The sequence below is a fragment of the Volvox carteri genome (assembly GCF_000143455.1).
Source record: "Volvox carteri f. nagariensis unplaced genomic scaffold VOLCAscaffold_7, whole genome shotgun sequence".
Classification (NCBI taxonomy): Eukaryota; Viridiplantae; Chlorophyta; class Chlorophyceae; order Chlamydomonadales; family Volvocaceae; genus Volvox; species Volvox carteri.
Window position 1 is genome coordinate 609,159 of NW_003307550.1, and position 19,281 is coordinate 628,439.

General features: G+C 57.2%; 4 protein-coding genes across 4 annotated transcripts in view; 2 read left to right on the forward strand and 2 right to left on the reverse strand.

Moving 5' to 3' along the window:
* VOLCADRAFT_87919 (uncharacterized protein) overlaps nt 1-1,577 on the reverse strand; it is a gene marked incomplete at both ends in the record, with an annotated part of 15,239 nt that extends 13,662 nt beyond the window's left edge. The window contains 5 exons of the mRNA XM_002947695.1: nt 331-488; nt 720-902; nt 1,062-1,111; nt 1,276-1,303; nt 1,517-1,577. Of these exons, the coding sequence (XP_002947741.1) occupies nt 331-488; nt 720-902; nt 1,062-1,111; nt 1,276-1,303; nt 1,517-1,577 (480 nt within the window). The remainder of the gene's footprint in view (nt 1-330; nt 489-719; nt 903-1,061; nt 1,112-1,275; nt 1,304-1,516) is intronic.
* A 245-nt stretch (nt 1,578-1,822) lies between these two features.
* Nucleotides 1,823-6,423, forward strand: VOLCADRAFT_103541 (uncharacterized protein). Its single transcript, XM_002947563.1, has 8 exons — nt 1,823-2,311; nt 2,760-2,864; nt 3,591-3,724; nt 4,564-4,720; nt 5,151-5,307; nt 5,827-5,906; nt 6,055-6,069; nt 6,126-6,423. Exons 1-8 carry the CDS (start codon nt 1,828-1,830, stop codon nt 6,332-6,334), a joined length of 1,341 nt encoding a protein of 446 aa, XP_002947609.1. The 5' UTR covers nt 1,823-1,827; the 3' UTR covers nt 6,335-6,423.
* Nucleotides 6,424-7,307: 884 nt separating this feature from the next.
* On the reverse strand, nt 7,308-11,389 carry VOLCADRAFT_103542 (uncharacterized protein; the record flags this gene model as incomplete). Its single annotated transcript, XM_002947696.1, has 6 exons — nt 7,308-8,431; nt 8,810-9,169; nt 9,716-9,808; nt 10,222-10,432; nt 10,816-10,985; nt 11,279-11,389. 6 exons carry the CDS (start codon nt 11,387-11,389, stop codon nt 8,339-8,341), a joined length of 1,038 nt encoding a protein of 345 aa, XP_002947742.1. The 3' UTR covers nt 7,308-8,338.
* Nucleotides 11,390-11,690: 301 nt separating this feature from the next.
* VOLCADRAFT_120498 (uncharacterized protein) overlaps nt 11,691-19,281 on the forward strand; it is a gene marked incomplete at its 5' end in the record, with an annotated part of 14,130 nt that continues 6,539 nt past the window's right edge. The window contains 12 exons of the mRNA XM_002947564.1: nt 11,691-11,849; nt 12,686-13,119; nt 13,514-13,641; nt 14,128-14,303; nt 14,784-14,868; nt 15,397-15,533; nt 15,833-15,906; nt 16,232-16,346; nt 16,928-17,051; nt 17,345-17,495; nt 17,896-17,953; nt 18,584-18,747. Of these exons, the coding sequence (XP_002947610.1) occupies nt 11,691-11,849; nt 12,686-13,119; nt 13,514-13,641; nt 14,128-14,303; nt 14,784-14,868; nt 15,397-15,533; nt 15,833-15,906; nt 16,232-16,346; nt 16,928-17,051; nt 17,345-17,495; nt 17,896-17,953; nt 18,584-18,747 (1,805 nt within the window). The remainder of the gene's footprint in view (nt 11,850-12,685; nt 13,120-13,513; nt 13,642-14,127; nt 14,304-14,783; nt 14,869-15,396; nt 15,534-15,832; nt 15,907-16,231; nt 16,347-16,927; nt 17,052-17,344; nt 17,496-17,895; nt 17,954-18,583; nt 18,748-19,281) is intronic.

The following is a 19,281-nucleotide window of genomic DNA, read 5'->3' on the forward strand; positions in this document are numbered from 1 at the left end:
ATAGGGCCCTATTGGGGCTCACATGCGGCCTAAATATCAAACGTCGTGCAGCATTTCATTCATGATGAAAAAACCTATAACGCTGCGGAAATATTCAAACCTGCTTGTTGTGATAGATAGCTTTAACCTACATGCTACAACGGATCACGGAAGGGTCACCTGTTGCTAGAAGGCGTCAAAACGAAACGGGGGTTCTTAGAAAAATTCCCTTGGTCGCAGGTGCGGCCAAGGGGATGACAGAGAGGGGTAAGGGGAAAGAGAAGTGGTTTCGGGGCCGGGGCTAAAGCGGCGGGGCGTGTGTGTGTATGTGTGTGTGTGTATCCACCTCACCTGCGGTCGCGGCGGGTAGTGCGGGGGGTAGGCTGGCGGGGGATACCCGAGGGCGGGGTAGCCTGGCGGGGGTGGCAGCGGGGCCCGTACGGCGGGTGGCGGCGGCGGCCCGTAGCCGGGGGGATAGCCCGACGGCGGCGCCCCTGGCGGCGCATACCCTGTACGGCAGTGCCATAGGCAGCAGCGTTCGGCAGCAGGTCTTCGCGGTGCCGGAAGCGACGGGGATCACACACAGCCCCAATCACTCACCTTCACCATCTACCTCAGCTTGGTGTGCCTCTTCACATCACCCCCCCCTCCTCTTCACCCTCCCTCCCGATTCTGGAAGGGGCATGAGACACATACCCACACGTACCCCTCCACACACATACATACATACATATACCTACCGGGCATGTAGCTCGCCGGCGGCGGCGGCTGAGTCGCCCCCGGGTACGGCGGCGGGTACGGTGGCGGAGGATGTTGTTGTTGGTGGTGATGATGGTGGTGATGCTGCTGTGGCGGCGGCGGCGCTCCTGGCGGCGGCGCCTGCTGCGGATGCGGAGGATAGCCGCTTCCGTAGTGCTGCCCCGCTGGAGGGTAGGGACCAGGCGGGGGGTAGTGCGGGTACGAGGGGTAGGGGGGGTAGGGGTATGCGGGCGGCGGCGCCGTCGGTCCCCCCGCTACGGCGCCCGGGCCTGACGGCGGCGGCGCGCCCCCTGGCAGCTGCTGTGGCTTCTGCTGGTCCGCACCATGACCTGAGCCCGCATCTTTACCCGATGAAGACGCGGCGGAGGTTGACCTGCAGGAGTGTACGGCAGCGGCAGCGGCGGTGGCGGCGGCGGCAGTTACGGTGATGGGGCAGCGGCGGCTTCGCGTTTGAACTGCCGCTGCGGATGCACCACGCAGTGCCCCGTGCGGGCAAGAACTCTTCATTGAATTCGTCCCCCTTTTACACAGACGCACCATACAAGCTGTGGTGCCTGTGGTGGGCCTGGGCGGCGGTAGTGGACAGTCGGTAATGTGTAGGGGCGTCGAAGTGGAGAGCATTGGGGGGTGACGCAGCCATCCAGGTGCCAGCGTGGGCTATTCCCCAAGTACGCCGACTACGGAGACCGAAATATCTTTGGATGCGGTCCGAGAAGTTGTGTACAGAGCCCTAACAGCTACAACCAGCTGTAACGACAAGCCCCCGCCCGATGCGTACCCGCCAAAGCCAAGGCCGTGCTTGAACAGTGCCGCTCCGCGCCCACGGGCTTGTTGATCATTATGAAAGCCCTGCTGGTCTTCCATCCTTAGTGGTCGTGAGGGCGTCGTCAGGTCAGAGAGGTCCGTCAGGTGATTGTGCTATCATTGCTTCTTTACTAGTTGGTTAAACAGTAGATCATGTCAGCTAGCTTCTCATACGCCATGGCGTATCCTTTAGGCTCTGTAGACTATTGTCGGAACCCGTACTGGCCGAGCAAAAACATACCATCTCTACGCCTCGAGCTCTCATGATATTATGACTGTACAGGAATGCTTTACCGACTGCCAAGCTTGCTGCTAAATAAGACTAACCAACACCGCGTTAACAGGTTGGACGTGGAAAAGCCTAAGCATTTTTTGGTTTATTCACCACTGCAGATACACCTATTGCAAGCTATGGCTCCGAAGCGCAAGAAAGCTCAATCAATTATTGACATATCGTTAGGAAGCGACAGCGATGACTCTCTTGAGGACAAAAAGCGTCGCCGCGCAAGCAGCACTCGTCGAAAACCAGTCGCATCAGCTGCAGATGCTGAGGAGGCCTTAGCTAGCAGCAGGGACGGAGGAGGGGAGCATCCAACGTCGCAGTGCCCTTCTACGGGTAATGCCGATGCCCCTCGCGGAGGCAAGCGGAAAACCAAGAAGGCCGAGGCGCCGGAGAAGGAGCATCGTGTGGACTGCATGGGTCGCATAGCCAAATATAGATCCACGCCGTCACGGGAAGTGTACGCGAGGATACAGCGCGCGATGCCAGGTCTGCTGCTCTTTTGATAACGCTGCGACATACATGCTGTTAAACCCTAAGCGTTGCCCCGAAACTCCGTGCCAAGCTTGAAAAATGAACGTGGTTTCCATGAAGCCCAATTAAACAGCTTTACTTTTAATTAAGTAATGCTGCAAAGAACTTCTCCATACAAGATCCCAATTTTCGGACGCGCAACGGTGTAGCATATCCAAGCATAGAAAAACTCCGTGCCCTCCAGACGACTCCACCATCCTGCCCCACTCCCGCTCTAGGAAGCCGCCCCAACCTGCACCTACACCCCAAACATGAGAAAGACTGTACCTCACTACACCACAGTCCACAATTTAACGCCGTCCACTTCACCACAGTCCTTCTGCTTGTTCGTCTTCATTGGAACTTCTGCCATTATGTTGTTTTCCTTCCCCCTGCCTCTGCCCTCTGAGCACGTCCCCCTCAGGCTCCGCACACCGCATGTTCCTGGTGGACTCCAAGCAGCTGTCGGCCCCCGGGTCCTCCGACGGACCTGCGCAGGAGTTCCACGTCCTGGGAGCCACCGGCAATGGTGAGGGGGGGAAGGGGGAGGGAAGAGGGGAGAAGCTGAGGAGGGAAGGGGAGGGGAAGCGAGGGGAGGGGAGGGAAGGGGAGAAGCTGAAAGGGGGAGGGAGCGGAGGGGAGGGGAGGGGAGGGGAAGGGATGAGGCGGCGGAACAGGTGGAACAATCAGCAAGCTTCTGATGACCGCCTGCATGGCCCTTGGATTAAGAGGGCGCCTTGGATCGGGATCCGAACTGCGATTTGATTTTGTGATCTGAGTTACGATTTGGGTTGCGATGTGGGTTGCGATGTGGGTTGCGATGTGGGTTGCGATGTGGGTTGCGATGTGGGTTGCGATGTGGGTTGCGATGTGGGTTGCGATGTGGGTTGCGATGTGGGTTGCAGGTCCTCATATCCCTGATGGAAGGTCCGGAGTCTCCGGGTATTTGGCTGCCAGCTGGGAAGGGATGGGAACCGAGCTGATCGGCCGCAAGGCCACAAGCCCCGGGGGGGGACCACCGGCCCCTCTCAAGTACTCCACTCGCTGCTTGAGGAGTACATGGGCGCAGCAGTAGCATGGGAGGACCGGTAGCCGCAACTGCGCGAACCCATGTGATGTGTGGCCTCTTCCTCTTTCCCCCTCTTTACCGGCCCAACCAACCTTCCCAACTAAACTTCCCAACTACCTTCCCAACTAATATGGCACCCACTGCCCACCTACCTGTGCCCAACCAAACGAAACCCGGTCATCGCAGTGTACACCGTCGTCATCAGCCGCAGCCCCAGCTGCTCCTGTCCCGACTTTGCCAAGGGCCACCTGTGCAAGCACGTGCTGTTTGTGATGCTGAGGGTGCTGCGACAGAGCCCAGACAACCCGGTTATATGGCAGGTGTGTGTATGTATGTATATAATATATTATATATAAGATTTAATATGTATACATAGTAACTTTGTGTGTGGAAGGGGAGCGGCCCAAGCCCCGCTGTGGTCGGAGGGTTTAGGGTGTTGCTGCTGAGGTGCCGGGAATGGAGCGTGTTAGGGGCGGTATTGCTGGCGGCCCCTACAGCCGCCGTCGCTGCACGGAGCTCTCTTGGACTCGGATGTATCCATCCATGTAAGAAGAAGAGGCGGACCTTTGACGAAAAAGCAGCAGCTTTGAAGTAGAGCAGAGGGAGCAAGCGGTTTGCCTTGTTGTCCTTCGCGACGTGAATCGCTATCGGAATCGCTATGCAGCTAGCTAGTGTCGACGCCACCATTGAAGTTTGACTGTTGCCATCACCACCACTACCTAGGCGCCCTCCCAGCCGTCCTAGGAATGCTATGAGGGGGTCCTCCTGCCCTCAGGGGGAGGGTAGAGGCAGCGCGCTATCCTGGGACCTCTACTACCCCTACTAGTTGTTTTCTCTTTCTTAATCTCTCTTAACCAAACAGCGCTTAGGTGGGATATTCCTTTTAAGCGTACTTAAAACCACGCCACCGATGATGAATCCATCGCCAGCTGACCAGACCTTCCCGCCCTCGCGGTGCTGCTGCTGGCAGAACGCGCCGAAAAAAGAAAAGAGTTGTTGCCTCTTGTTTTAGAAATATTGCACCATCATTCCCCCGAGATACACACACACACACACACGCGCGCGCGCACACACACACCCCTTCCCGCCTCCTGATCACGCTTGGGCTCCCGCTTTACCTCTGGGTCCTCACCACTACCGCTCGCCCACCACCCGGTAGAAAGGCCTACTGACTCGCGAAGTGGAGGAGGTGCTGGGTCCGCTGGCGGCGGCAGGCTCCGGAACCGCCGCTGTGGATCAGTCGGTGCTGGCGACGGAGCTAGTACGGCAACGCTACGCGGCAGTTGCGGGAGGCAGCAGCAGCAGCGGCGCGGCGGGTGGGTGAGAGAGCGCAGCTAGGTGTGACCACGGTTGTGTGATGATGGCGGTTGTGGTGATGATGGTGGTGGTGGCATCGTCGTCGTATGCGCGCCTGCATGGAATTGCGCGTAGGAAGCGCTTCCTTTGCATCTTCGCGCCCAAACCGAGCCTCAGGCACAGGGAATCGATGACGTCCTTAACTGCAATTTAGCTACTCGACACCGACAATGAAATGCGATGTTGAAGCGCTAGCAGCCTTAACCACAATAAGGGGTTGAATTCTTCTTTTTCCGTTTCGTGGAGGCAGTTCCTCCTGGCCCGTCCGGCCTACCCCTCCTCGCATGACATCAAAAACCTTCAAAGCACCCCTTGCCGTGTGTTGTTGTTATGTTTACTTTGCGCGTCTACGTTCCTAGTAGCTTTCCTAATGCTTCATGTGTCCCGCAGGCGCTGCTAGTGGTGGCGGTGGCGTGCAGCGTCCTGTGGAGGGCGACTGTCCCATCTGCTACGAGGCGATGGTGGCACCTTCAGGGGGGGGTCGTGGAGCGGAGGCCAATACGTTTTGCATGTCTTGTGGCAACAACATGCACAAGACCTGCTTCGAGTGAGCGAGGGTGGGGGGGGATGATGGCGAGCGAGAGTGGGGGGGTTTGGCGAGAGTGAGAGGGAATCGGATGGACGTGAGCTGGCGGGTTTGTTTTCCTTTCCTTAAGGCGCGTGAGAGACATGCATTCGCTTTTCATTTTGCGCGACCACTAGGCTTAGGCGCCGTGTGAGGCCTCACTGCTTTGGCATTGACAGTTTTGATCAATTGTATGAGCGTGTGCCTTTTAATAATTTTCAATGAAGAACTGAGCCGCGGCCGGTAACTGGGGAGGATGGCTCACGCTTGGAATTTTTCTTCGCATGTATGTACGTATTTATGTCATGTATGTATGTATTTATGTATGTATGTTTCCACCACACGAAGTTTCCTGTTCCTGCCTTCCTGTCTTGACTCGTGATTACCCCCGAACCCCGCTCTCTTTCACCACCCTCCTCCCTCTTGTCTGTATGTCGGTCTGCTGCTACTACTGCTGCTACTGCTACTGCTGCTGCTGCTGCTCATTGTTCCGTTCCCCAGCCGTTGGGCCAGCAGCAAGCGGTCCAGTGGTCAGGTCGTCACGTGTGTGTATTGCAGAGCGGCTTGGGGGCCCCCGGGAGGTGGGTGCGGGTTTGGGGCGCGTGCGTGAATCTCCTTTGCATCTTTTGCATATGATCGCACCGACCCCCTTGCCAGTTGAATTCTTCCGTGCATACCCATACCCCTTCTAACCCCCCCCCCCACACACACAACCACTCCCCCCCCCAGCTTCATTCGTTCGTGGTTCGTCTTCTCCCACACAACCCACACATACACACACAAACCCCCACCCCGGGCAGGTGGCGCCGCCGGGGATACAGCCGCCGGCTCGGCTGGCGGCAGCGCGGGGGAGTACGTTAACTTGTCGCAGTACAGTGACGCCCACCGGAATGCGCCATCCCTGGAGGAGCTGTACGGCGCGAACGCCTACTTTATCCGGGCCAACAACGGAGACATGAGCCGCCGCGAGGCGGCACGGCTCCATGCCGCTGCGAGGGGGTTGGCTTGAGGCAGGGGCTGGTACTTATCCTGGGCTACCTACCCTGTCTCCGTCGTATAACATTTACTATACCGCCCTTTTTTGTGTGGGAGAGGAAAGCGGCCGCTGGAAATTGGAGCAAAGCGGCCGCTGGAAATTTACATTTACGATTCCAAAGCGACGATTTGGCGGTGAAAGCCAGAGGTGAGAGCCAGGCTTTCCTTTCCCCCCTTCTTAAACCTCCTTCCTTCCTTCCTCTCGAGCGGAGGGAGAGGAGCGAGGGTCTGTGGGAGAAATGACAGGGCCGAATGGGGGACGGGGGTTTCGGGCAAATGGCCGGACTGAGAGGCACTGCAAAAAGGAAGGTGCTGTCCAAAGGGGGGGAGCGGGGGAAAGAGAGTATAGGGTAAGGAGGGGCCCTTTCGCCACGGCCGGTAACAGGCTGGCCTGTGTACAGTTTCATCCGTTGATTGACTGGTTCGGTCGTTTCTGTTATTTAGTTGGTTGGATCAGGCTTGCCCACGTTTTTGTGCGTTGTGAAGGAGAGCTGCGTTCTACCCCTCGTGTTGAGCTGCTGCGGCGGCGGCGGCTACCGCCGATTGCGGTGACGTGCAGGAAGTATGTGAAGGGCCGTTTTTCCTCCCTCCTCCTCCTCCATATCCTCCTACAGTTTTCTGCCTTTGTTCTGAGAGCGAGGTAAAGTAGTCTCTCGAGTCTGTTTTTCGGCGGTGCGGTCGCAATAGGTTGGCCAGACGCAAACGAGTTGGGAACTAAAAGTTGGGTCCTGTTGTTGATGCAATTGCGTGAGGTTGCAGTTGCTTAACATTTACCACATCAGACATATTTCCTTGGACGGACGAATCGCATTTTTATGTAGCTCGAGAAATGTAATGTACTGGCTGTGTGTGACGATTTGCATGCGCATCCACACACCAGTGGTTATGCGGGTGAAAGCCTCCACGCAAGGAATGGGGGTGATAGAATTACATTTACTAAAGGAATTGGGGTGATAGAATTACATTTACTAAACATCAACTTTATGAACGACAAAAGCGCCAAATCAAAGGAGGATTTTGCAACGTGCGCTATCAATTTGTGGAAACATGTATACATACATGTTGTTACGCCGTACAAATCCCAGGCCCTACACCCGTCCCCCAACCTCCGCCTGATTTTTAATCTCGTCAAAAGGACGACGGAGAAGTTGAGAGGTTAGATTAAGTCAACACAAACAGCATCCCCCATGACGTATGCAGCACGACATATGCATACGGTCATGCCGGAAATACACACATACTACGATGCTATTAAAATACACTCAACCAAACTATGCTAAATTCCGAGGAAGTCAGCATAATAACGGTTGAAGACATTGCTATGCGACTAGCTAGCTTTACGCTATGTATTACAATAAACGCGCACAGAGGTGTGTGGCCGTGTTTGCTCTCTTTAGTACTTGGAAAAGTACACACGTGCAGAAGATGCCCCCGAAAATTTATCCGCAGCAAACCTCTCCTGAAACGGGGAAGGACGCCCTCTCAACAACGCTGCCGTCGCAGTATCGTCACAACGTCAAGGGCATTACCCTGGCATTACCGCCCATGCAACATTCTAGGAGCCAACAAAGGACATCCACCGCCATCTTACACAAAATTGTACAAAAGCCAAACCTGCGCCGCGGCCAAGTGAGAGCCAAGTGTGTCCTTGCGCCTGAGTCGCTGTCTGGCTGTGGATCAGTAATTGGCCGAACATACATGGCACATCAAGTTATCGTACACAGCTTATAGAACACAACTGAAAAATATTAGATCGGACATCGCCATGACATGATCAACACCGTCAAATCGGCGCATCACACCAGACCAAGCCCACTACAAACAGTATTTGGCCCCTCGGGCTCGGATGCGAACAGAGCCTCTCTGATCCTTAAGAGCCCATACAAGTCTTTTCCCTATCTTGTGTGTCGTAAGCCGTTTTTCCCTTGAAGCCCATGGATGAACAGGGCGAAGGGAAACTGCAAAGCAAAATGTTTTTTTATCGGCGGCGCAACGCGTGCAGCACCAGCGGCCGGCGAATGACAGCCACACAGAACACCGCCACCACCAGAACCATCACGCCACCAAGTACCTGCGCCACAAACACAGGCGCCTCTGGCGAGTGAGGCGAGTGAAAATCGCGACGGTGATGTTGGGGGGAGGGGAGAGAGATAAGACGAACCACTGACGATTGAAGCAAAGGGATGGGGGGTTAAGAGGATAAATGGTGAAGCGAGAGGCACGACCAGTTGCAGAAGTCACTCCTACAGTGTGATGGGTGCGAGGAGAGGAGAGGAGAGCAAAGGAAAGCAAGACGACCACAATGTCGTTATGTCGCGAAGAAGAGGTGGCGCGCGTGGTCCAGCTTTTCCGAAGGCTTACGCTGTACGTAGCCCCAAACGCCACGCCAGGAGAAAGGGTCCGATTTGCTCCCGAACAATTTTCGGAGGACTTCCATTCCCACTCCCACCTGGTTGGCTGTGCGCTGGCCCCGTGGGCCGCTGCCTCCCTCGTAAGCCTCTGCCGCAGCGTGCTCGTCCCCGTCGTCATCCTGCGGGAATGCAGCCAGCACCTGCCTTCGGAGCCAGTTGCCCAGTGACGCCAGCACATCGCCAGCCCGCTCCAAGGCGCCTGCCACAACACCCACAAGGCGGGAAATTAGGGGGGAGCCGCGAGAGCTGGCCGAAGCCGACTTCTTGGGCGTCGGCGTGTCCGTAGCGCCCGCCCTCGCACTCCTGTCGCCCTCCGGGTTTCCAATCTCCAGGCTCTCCGAAGGTGGCGGTGGCAGCAGCGCGGGGTTGTGGATGCCAGCAGCTAGCAGGTAGCGGTCCTAAAGGCAAAACACGAGGAGAGCCGTAATTGAGAAGCCGACATAGGAACTAAAAGTAACGAAATCCCACTGGAACAGACGAGACTCGGGTTACTTATACACATGACATAACATAACACGGACGTGGGAATGCACGCATGCACGTGGCGGCGCCTTCCGTGCTTCGCTGCTCGGGTGACATACATGGCACACTTGATGCTGACCTCGATCCCTCGTGGACGGGAGAGCGGATGGAATAAGAGGAAAAAAAGGACGGCAGAGAACTAAAAAATTATTCACAGGCATCCACCCATTGACGGTGATCGGTGCCAGCGGTAGGTAAGTGAACTCTTGTGGAGCCCAACTGCACCCGCTGCATTAAGCCATTGGGGTTTTCTTTTTACCCCGCCCTGCGCAGTTATTATGCAGGGTTTCTCGCGATGTCCGGCCCCTCAAAACCAACGCTTTGACCTGCAGGGCTTCCTTGTCCACGCCATGCCCAACATTTAATCTTCTCGCCCTCCCCCCTCCGCCCCCCTCCGCCCAACATCCCACCCAGTCTCTTACCAGATCGGTGCACTGCCGCAGCATGAGGTCGCGAACCTCCGAATCCTCCATCATGCACATCACCACCTCACGCTGCAGGCCTGGGCGCTTCAGCTGCAAATTTTAAGCGGAATGGTGGTGCGTTCGTTTGGGTTCGAAAATCCATCGCAAAGGAAATTCACCTCCGCACACCGAAAGTACATGCCTAGGGAATGCAGTCCAAGTCCAAGTCCAAGTTCAAGTTCAAGCAGGCGCGTATCAATATACCTGAGAGGAAAGAGATTGAGGTGCTTGCTGTGTTTTGGCGCCGACCGCGCCTGTCCCGGATTCGGAGCTGCGTAGTTAGGTCCATAGACATGGCATCACGGCACATGGTGACCGACCCACACATCCCACCAGGCTTTCCTTTCTCGTCCATAACTTCAGGTACCGGCTCCTCCCAGCGCCCTCCCGCCCCGTCATTGTAAGCGGACGGGTGAGGTGACTCGTCACGGCGTGGAGTCACCCACAAAGACACACCCACGCACCATGCGCGTCGTAATCGCCATGAGGCTCTCCAGCTGTTCCCTATCCTTGCTACGACCCTGAGCTACAGCGTCTGCATTGGCAGCAGCCGCCGCCTCAATCACGGCATTGGCAAACAGGTCATCGCCATACTCGCCGCAGCTGCTGCTGCCGCCGTCGGCGTCCTCACCGGGCTCGGTGATTATGGGGCCCGAACGGGGCGTGCTGGGGGCCCTGTAGCAGGGGGTTGCGAGGAGCACAGAAGGACATATGACCATACTTGGAAGTACCTTAAAAACTGTGTGGCGATCTGGGTCAGAAGTTTTTCTCCGGCGAGGAGAGTACTTGGGTTGTTTCATGCAGGACTGGGAATGGTGAGGTTTTGGATTGCTGGAAATTTCGTTGATTGTTAATTGTGGATTGGAGGTTTTGGAGATTTGGGTCGCGTCCTGCGGTGCTCCAATAATGCAAAGAAGTGAGCACAAGGCGGTACTGGGTTAGGGGGAAAGGAGGAAACATGAAGGATGCACGGAACACGGTTGGGCAGCGGGGGAAGAGGGAGAAGGGGCGTTTTCTTTGGCGGTATATGGCAAACGGCAGGAGTGACAATGTTGCACCTGCCGGCCCAGAGCGTCATGACGGTGCTGGCGGCCTCTTCCACCTCCCTGCCATCAAAGGGCTGGAAAAGAACCACCTCGTCCTTCAGTTCGGCCATAATCCAATCCTCGGTATCACGGTCGACAATTTTGCTGTGGACAGGCGGATGCGCTCCAGCTTGACGCGCACCCTGTGTTTGGGAACGACCAATACCGCAATTTTACTAGAGTGGTGAAAGCTAAAAATATCGTTCTTGAGGCAATTGTTTCGAGCTCGTTTTATGAACCCCAAAGTTTACGCGGGAGCAGACACGGCGGGGGAGACCTCGCATACAGGCAGATAACAAACATAAATACACGCATAGGTAGACAAGGTACCGCCGTGTTTGCTCTGCTTTGTTCTGTGGTCTCGTTATGCCGGAACCCTTCCTTAGGAAGTCTAAAGCAACAAAATGATTGGGCTGCTGGCGAGAGCTGCTCACACCTGTGGTGGCGCCCGAGCCTGAACAGAACCCTGCGCAGCATTTGCAGCAGCCGCTGCAGCTGCCGCAGCAACAGCTGGGCGCGAAGCAGCCCTGGTGATATGGCCGAACATCTTGCTTAGGGCACCAAGTCTCTACACGCAGAGCAGCACGGTCTCGGCGATGCCTACGTCACAGGTCACTGAACGACGATATGCGCAAACTTCAAGAAATAAACTCCTCTGTGGAAGGATGTAGGACATGTTTCATAGAATATTGTCAACTCGTTTATGAACTAGACGTCCAACGTTAACGCCGTACAAGCTACCCGTCGCTCAACTTAAACCTGTCTTATGGGACTAACTTAATTCAGACTGTGTAAAGGTAGGTAAACATGCATAACCACGATCAAATCGCACACTTGCCAAAGCCGCCATGAGCGGAAAAAGCTTAGTTGATGCTGGCCTCCAGCGGGAAGCCGAGGCACTATTCTCCAACACAGACGAAATCCTCATAGCTGCTTTTTGTGTTTTAAAAGTTAGGCAGCAGGGAGAATCTACGGGAGCGCAGCTGCTGAAGGCTCTCGGCGGGAAGGTACGGCCACGCGGGGGAGTGGAACCGACAGCTGCTGGCCCTTGACCAGAACCGCCTGTGCTAGATGTCCCTCCCTTCCACATCATTAGCTACGTTCGCTCCTCTGCGTCGCGGTCCAGCCTCTCCAGCCAAGCCAAAACTAGCAGCCCTCTATCAATCAACAGTCCATCATTACCTCCACTTCTCACCGCCTCTCATGACCTCCACTTCCCACCGCCTCTTATCTAGCAGATCCCGGTCTTAAAATTGCTCTTACAAAATCCTGCACGATAGCCAAGGGATGCATGTTTCCCATGTGGGTTCACTTGCTTTCCAGCAGCCCTCAAGGCCTCTTGACCCGGTCGACTCGCGCCCAGTCCCCAGCCATGGCCCCCATCGCAACGCCCGCCTTATCCGTCCCGAAACCGTGGCTTTTACGTCTCCATACCTCTTCTGGCCCCATTACTCGCAGCTTCCTCATACCGCATGTGGGTTCTTTTGCTCTTTCCCTAAACCACCCCTTATCAACTAGAATGAGAGACATGGTGGAAGTGAAAGAAGAGAAATGGACCTGGCATTTCTGCCATCCTCTTCTTGCAGACCTGCAATGGAACCCCCCAAAAGAGGATTGTGGTAAAGATGCGTCACCACATTTCACATTTTCCCTCTGAAAAAAGGAGGAATGGAGCTGAAGAAAGAATTTTTATGCTTTCCTTGCACTCCTCGCCACCCGCTTCTCTCAGCCCCTCTTCTCTTTCTACGTATATGATACATGTGCTGGCGCCCCCAATCCCGCTGCCGTTCTCGTTGCTGTTGTTGTTCTTCCTGTTTTTGTTGTCGTTGCTGCCGCTTTACAGACCTTTCTCGCCAAGGAAGCCCCCCAGCCGCGGCTGCTGTGTCTCACCGTTCGCCGCAGCAAACAGTCCCGCAGCTTTAAACCCATACTCCATACCTGCAAACCCGCCGGCGAGCACGCCACCACCGGGTTTCCGCCGCCACCACCGTCGGTTGTAACAGCGGCAGGCGGCGGCGGAGGGGGAGCAGGCAGCAGCACGGCCGCGACCGCGGCAGCCACCGCCGCCGTCGCGGCTAGCAAATCCCACCCCCTCAAAAGCATTACGGAGATTGTCGTACCGGCCTACAAGTACGAACACAATCCCGTACATCTGCTGGAGCTGCGTTTTAGCGACAGCGGCAGTTACAGCACTCGCGGTGAGGTGGTTAATCAGTTTAAGTTCCGGAGCCACGAGGAGTTACAGCTGGTGCTGGCACTGTTGGTTAACCTCCTCAGGTACGGTTATGCAGTTAGTTCGTTGAATCGTGAATCAGTTGGGTTGGTTGGTGGCAGTTAACGTAGGCTTCTGGCGGATCCGGGCTGTCGTACCCCTGCTGTCGAGCACCGGGGTTTGGGAGTGCCCGGGGGGGGAGGGGAAAGAGGAACGGCCCAAAGAGAAGTGGGTATATCCGTAAGTATGTCGGTATCCACCATTTTTCTGTTGTTCAACATTGCTACTGCACGACGCCGTAATCTTGTCACTGCCGCTGCCGCCTTTCCCTTCTTGCGGCCCCCCTCTCCCCCCTTTCCTTCACGGACGCCTTTCGGTCAGTTCTACGTTTGGTACATTCTTGCCCTGGCAGCAGCTGCTATCGTGTGTGGTTCGTCTTTCCCCCCTCAATCCCCCCAGGCAATACAGCAGCAAGCTCCCGCGCTTCACGGGTGCCGATGTGGGGGAGGTGGATACCTGGTGGCTCAGTCACCAGGGAGGGGTGTTGCCGGCTCTGGGCGCCTTCGCGAGGGAGGTGCTGCTGCCGGGTGAGCGGGTGGGTGCGTGAGTGGGTGTGCGAGTAGTTGTGTGCTTGTGTGTGTTAGTGCCTTTGTGAGCTTGGGGGCCAGGGAGGGGGAAAGGGGGAAAAACAGACACGAACCCAAGACGCGTCGGACCTACCCGCTCGCCCTCCGTCTCACGTCGGTCCCCCTCCCCGTCTTTTTCCCTATCTCCTTTTCACCCCCCATGCCCGTTTTGCCTGATCCCGCTCCTGTACCCCAAGGCTCATCCTGCCGTTTACCTCTCTTGGATGATGACCAGGCGTCCTTTCATGTCCCTTCCTTTCTGTCCTCCCTCCTTCATGCCCCTTCGCCGCTGTCGCCGCTATTGCCGCCATGTCCTCCGCCCTTACATCCCCCCCCCAACCACAACCACTCGGAACCTATGCGGTGTTGTCCTCCGCTTATGTTTCGGTGCCGCACACCTGCCGTACTTGACGTCGAGAAAAGGCGGTGGCGGCTCCGATGGTGAAGGCGGAGGAGGAGGTGCTGGGGGGGTTGGGGGCGGCGGCGGTGGCGGCGGCGCCCGTGTATTGCTGAGCGCTAAGGAGGAGAGGGATTTGGAGGAGCTGTTGGATATGTTCGCGATGGGGGTGGGGGATGTGGCGGAGTTTGAGGAGCGGCTGGCGGCGGAACACGAGGCGCTGGAGGTGAGGGAGGGGGGGAAGGGCGGACGCATGTCGGTGTGTGTGAGGGTGTGGGCGAGAGTTGAGAGAATCGCATTCAAGAAGGGAGAATCGATTGCCGTGGGGGAAGAGGCGAATGAAGGAGGGAAATGGCGCGGTCCGGGGGGAGAAGCTGCCGACGAAGCTACGCGGTTGTATTTGTTGGGGACAGAAATGCGAGGGGAAGGGGAAATTCGTTACATGTTCCTTTACATGCTCACACGCATTCCCCCCTCTCCCTCCGGCAGCATTTGTCTTCTCCTGGACTATCCATCCGTCTATATCTCTGTTATCCGCTTCATTCGCCAGTGGTTCATCTTACCCCCCTCCGCCTCCCCCCTTCCTCCCTTTTTCCCCCTTTCGCCTTTCTCACACACACACACACACACACACACACACCGGTCACTTACCCGACAAACCCCTTTCCCACCCCTTTCCCCCGGATCCAACCCAACCCAACCCAAGGCTGCCAACGTGCACTCCATTATGGTGGCGGTGCCGGCGGCGGAGGCGGTGGTGGCGCAGATACGCAAGACCCAGGGGCTGCTCGGTGGGAGAGGGGGTGGGGGTGGCGGGACGGAGGGACGGATCGGGGGGACTGGATGCGGGTGGGACGCGGTGGGCGGCCGCCGGAAACCAACTAGGTGACTAACTAACTAACTAACTAGCGGGGAAAGAGACCAAGGGGGAAACAAGCCCTACGGCCGCTCTTGGTGCCCCTGCTGGACTTCTGCTGTAGGGAGGAAAGGGTGGTGGTACGGATGGAGAAGCTTTGTTCTGGGGGTGTTGGAAGTGGTGGCTTTTTGTTTCCTGAAAGGGCTCACACCATATCCCCACACCTCCCTCTCTCTCTCTCTCTCTCTCTCTCTCTTTTTCTCACATAACACACACACGCTCTCTCTCTCACCTCGTACGAGTTCCTTCTCGCGGCTCAGTTCACCAGTTCACCCGCGCTGTTCTAACCCTGAGCCACCCCGCGGCCCCGCAACCAGAACCAAAACCCTTACTGCATCCCCTGACGCCCCAACAACCTGGTGATGATGATGGTGATGACGATGGTAATGATGACGTGTTTCAGAGGACCTGGACGAGTACCTCACCGTGTTCGACACCAAGCTGCGCCACATGCGTGAGGACATAGCCGCCATAGAGAGCTCCAACAACAGCCTGGAGCTGCAGAGCAGGAACAACACACGACTGCTCAACACACTGCAGGTGTGGGTCTGTATGTGCATCTGCTTGTGGGTCTGTATGTGAATCTGTATGTGGGTTTGTATGTGGGTCTATATGTGGGTCTGTATGTGGGTCTGTATGTGAATCTGTATGTGCATGTACATGTATGTGCATGAAGGTGTGTACGTTGAGTGGAGACGCCTAACGCCTTCCCTGCAGCTATCAGCCTCCACCAAACAGCCCCTATGTGTGCGTGTGTGTGTATGTGCGTATGCGCCACCCCTCGTGCCCCTTCTTCTCCCTCCTCCCACACCCCCCTCGTACACGCTGCTACCCAAAAGGGGTTGCTGTCCGATCTGCGGCTACCGCCGGACGCGGAGGCGGCGCTGGAGTCCCCCCCGTTTGGAAAAGACAGGTAGGCGATTAGCGGTTGGCCGTTGACTGTTGGCTGTTAAGCTTAAAGGTAAACAGAGGGGTGGCAATGGCGGAGGGGGTTCCCCGCGGCACCCTTCCTCCGCGAAACGGTTGGGGAGGGTAGGGGGTTGGTAGGGGGTAATGGTTTCCCGGGGTACGCAGCGCGAGGCGGGGTGGGTGGATGTGAGCGCAGCTGTGCAGCCAGCGCCTGGGGAAAACCCGCGTGGAAGCATGTGTGTGCGTAAGCAATGTACTACCCCCATACCTGACCTGAGGGCCGGACACGCACCCTCTCCTCTACTTTTCCCTCCTTCTCCCTCCCTTAGTCGCCTGGTCCTCATCACTCGAGCCGCCTGGCAGCTTGCGTCCAAGCTGAGGCGCCTGGACCCCTCCGCGCCGGGCTGTCTGTCGCTCTACTTGCTGCAAATGCGGGTGGCGCAGGTGGGTGGTGGGTGGTGTGTTTTGGTGATCTTCGGAGCCACGGTGAGGGAAACGGCCATTTGGGGATTAGTGCATGAATGGCTTTACACGCGGGATGGTGTGTGTGTATGTGTGTATGTGAGTGAGTATGTGTTTGAATGTGTGTTTGAATGTGTGTTTAACTGTGTGTGTATGTGTGTGTGAGTGAATGTGTGTGGCGGGGGAAAACGGAATGGGGGGAGAGGGGGCCCCAGAGGGGAGGAAGATCAGATTCGCATGCAGAAGTCAGGGGAGGACGAGGAGGAGGGGGGGAGGGAGATCGGGAGTAAGGGCACACGAACAAACGGACGTTCCCACGAGCACGAAGGGGGCGGGGGGCGGAGGGGGAGAGGGTTTAGGAACTGGGGTGAGGAAGGGGGAGGGGGTAGACATGGCGCGTGACGTGTGATGCGTTGTGTTAGTTACTGTTACTATTATCCAGTTTGTATGCCCCGCCCACGACATGCTGCGACAAGTTGCTCGTTTGCCATCTTTAACACCTACCTTTTGCGGCTAAATTCATTTAAACACACATACACACATACACATACACACGTGTACAGGAGGCCCGTGAGGCTCTGGAGTCTCTAGCTTCCCGCTTCGTGACCCGAGCTCTGGCCCACCTGAAGGCCGTGTTCAATGCGAGTGTGGAGGAGGTGGTGGCGGCACTGGCGGCGAACACGGACAGTGAGTACGGCGGCAGTTTGAGGCTTCTTTGTATCTTACATCATCGTACATCATCGTACACAGGGTATTTTCCCTCTCCCCGCTCCACCCTCCCCGCTCCCCGCTCCCTTTCCCCCCTTGTTTCCCCGCCCATCCTTTCCCCTACAAATACACACACACGCACATGCACATACACATACATACACACACGCGCGCGCACACGGCTTAAAACACACACACACATACATATGCACACGCACGCACACACGTATGCGGCCCCCACGTACCTCCCTCCCCTGGTTGCTGCTGCTCAGAGGCTTCCCGACTGGCGCCCCCATCCCACGACCGCCTTCGCTCCGCCATGAGCCGCCACAGCGAGCTGGTGCGAGTGGTGGCAGCCCTAGACCCCGCGGCCATGGCCCGACTACACGCCGCGTACTGCCAGCCCATGAACATGCTGTTGCGGTAGGTTGGGTGGGTGGGTGGGTGGGTGGGTGGAGGGAGAAAGACGAACCACGAACGAGTGAAGCTGCTGCCAGGGCAAGAGGAGGGGAGGGGAGGGGAGAGGAGCGGGACTTGGGGGGGCCGCCGATCCCCCTGGCTGGCATTCGGTTTTGGTTTACGCGCGGAAGAGGAAGAGGGGGTGGAGGGCCGAAAGGGGGAGGCCATGATGGTGTTGGGAGTGGAGGGCAAATGGTCCCTTAATGTTATCCCTGCTCTCAGCTCCTGTATTCCCTCCTATTCTATCGCGGGTCGGATTTGCCTCTGTTGTTCGGGCGCGCTGGTTCGGGGTCGGGCATGGGTTTGAGTTGGGCTCAGCCGTACGGCTGCCGTACCATGGTGCCGTACATCTGCATTACTGCAGGAAGGAGCTTCGTGTCAGTGTGGCGGAGCTTCGGAAGGCGGCCTCCCTGGATATGCAGGTCGGGGTGTAGGTGGGGGTGTGCTGGGGTGGGAGAGGGGAAATGTGGGGCGTCTGTGTATGTCTGTATGTGTATGTATGTGTGGGCGCGTGGGAAGCCTGTGTTATACACGTGCGTTTGTGTATGGCAGTATGAGAGGGACGAGAGCAACGAGGGTAAGGGGGTGGCTGGCAGCTCGCAGTCACCTTCCTCTCCCGTGCTCTTCCCGTTGTGCGTTCTGCAGCCCGGCCTATCTCACACGGTCGCTGCCCCCCCCCGAGAGCCACTTCCCACCCGGGTGCTGCTGCCCACCCACCCTCCAGCCTCTTGAGGCGGCTCCCTCCTCCGCCTCGTTTCCTTCGCCCACCGCTACTGCTGCTAATATGACCGTGTATGACTGTACTGCTAGTACTGCCATTCTTGCCGTTCCTACGAGGTACGACTGCTACTGCTACTGCTACTGATCGCCGTTGTGGTTACTTCCCGGATTTTCTTCCCCTGCCATCCCCTGCCCCTAATCCTTCCTCCCCGAATCAAGCCGCAACCTCGCGTGTCTTTTCCGTACCGACCCTGGCAATATCGTAGGACCCGTGTTAACCCCGAAACCCCCCAACCCCCCTTCCCCCCGGTTCCTGCCGTACACACCCCCAGGCCAACCCCATTGACTACAGCCTGACCAGCAGCAGCATGGCGAAGGCTGCGGGGGTGGCTGGCAGTGTGATGGGCAGCAGGGGCCCGGGGGGCAGCGTGGTGAGTGAGGGGGGAGGGGAGAGGAGAGGAAGGGGAGGGGGAGGGGGGGGAAATCGAGGGCGGTGGTGAGGAGAGCGACATGGAGGAAAGGGGGGAATTGAGGAAAAGGGGAGGAGGGGGGCGGCGAGGGCGGCGAATTGGTGGAGAAAACAGGGGAAAGCGGGGCCCAAAGTGCTTGGTGTGTTGGGTTTGCGTGGTGTGTTGGGTTTCAGGCGGTCCAGGGGGCCCCGGTGGCGGCCCAACAGCGGGGGGGACGGACATGGTCCGGTCCCTCCTGCCCCGCAGGACGTCCGTCGGCAGTTCATTCTTTGTTTCTTTGCATATGATTTCCCCCTCCTCCCCCTCCTTCCCCCTGGTTCGTCTTTCCCCTCCTTCCCCTTGCCCCCTTGCTTTTTTGATACTCCTGTAGGTGGTCCGCAATTTGGGCATCTGCAATTGACAATCTCTTGTTCCTGGCATTCATTTGTTTTCCCTCAAGTCCATCTTCCCCCGCCCTACCCCTCTCGTCGACCGCCTTCACCACCATTCCCCCTCTCCTCTCCCCCTTCCTCTTTCCCCTCCCCCCCCATCCCCATTCCCCCCTACACACACACACACAC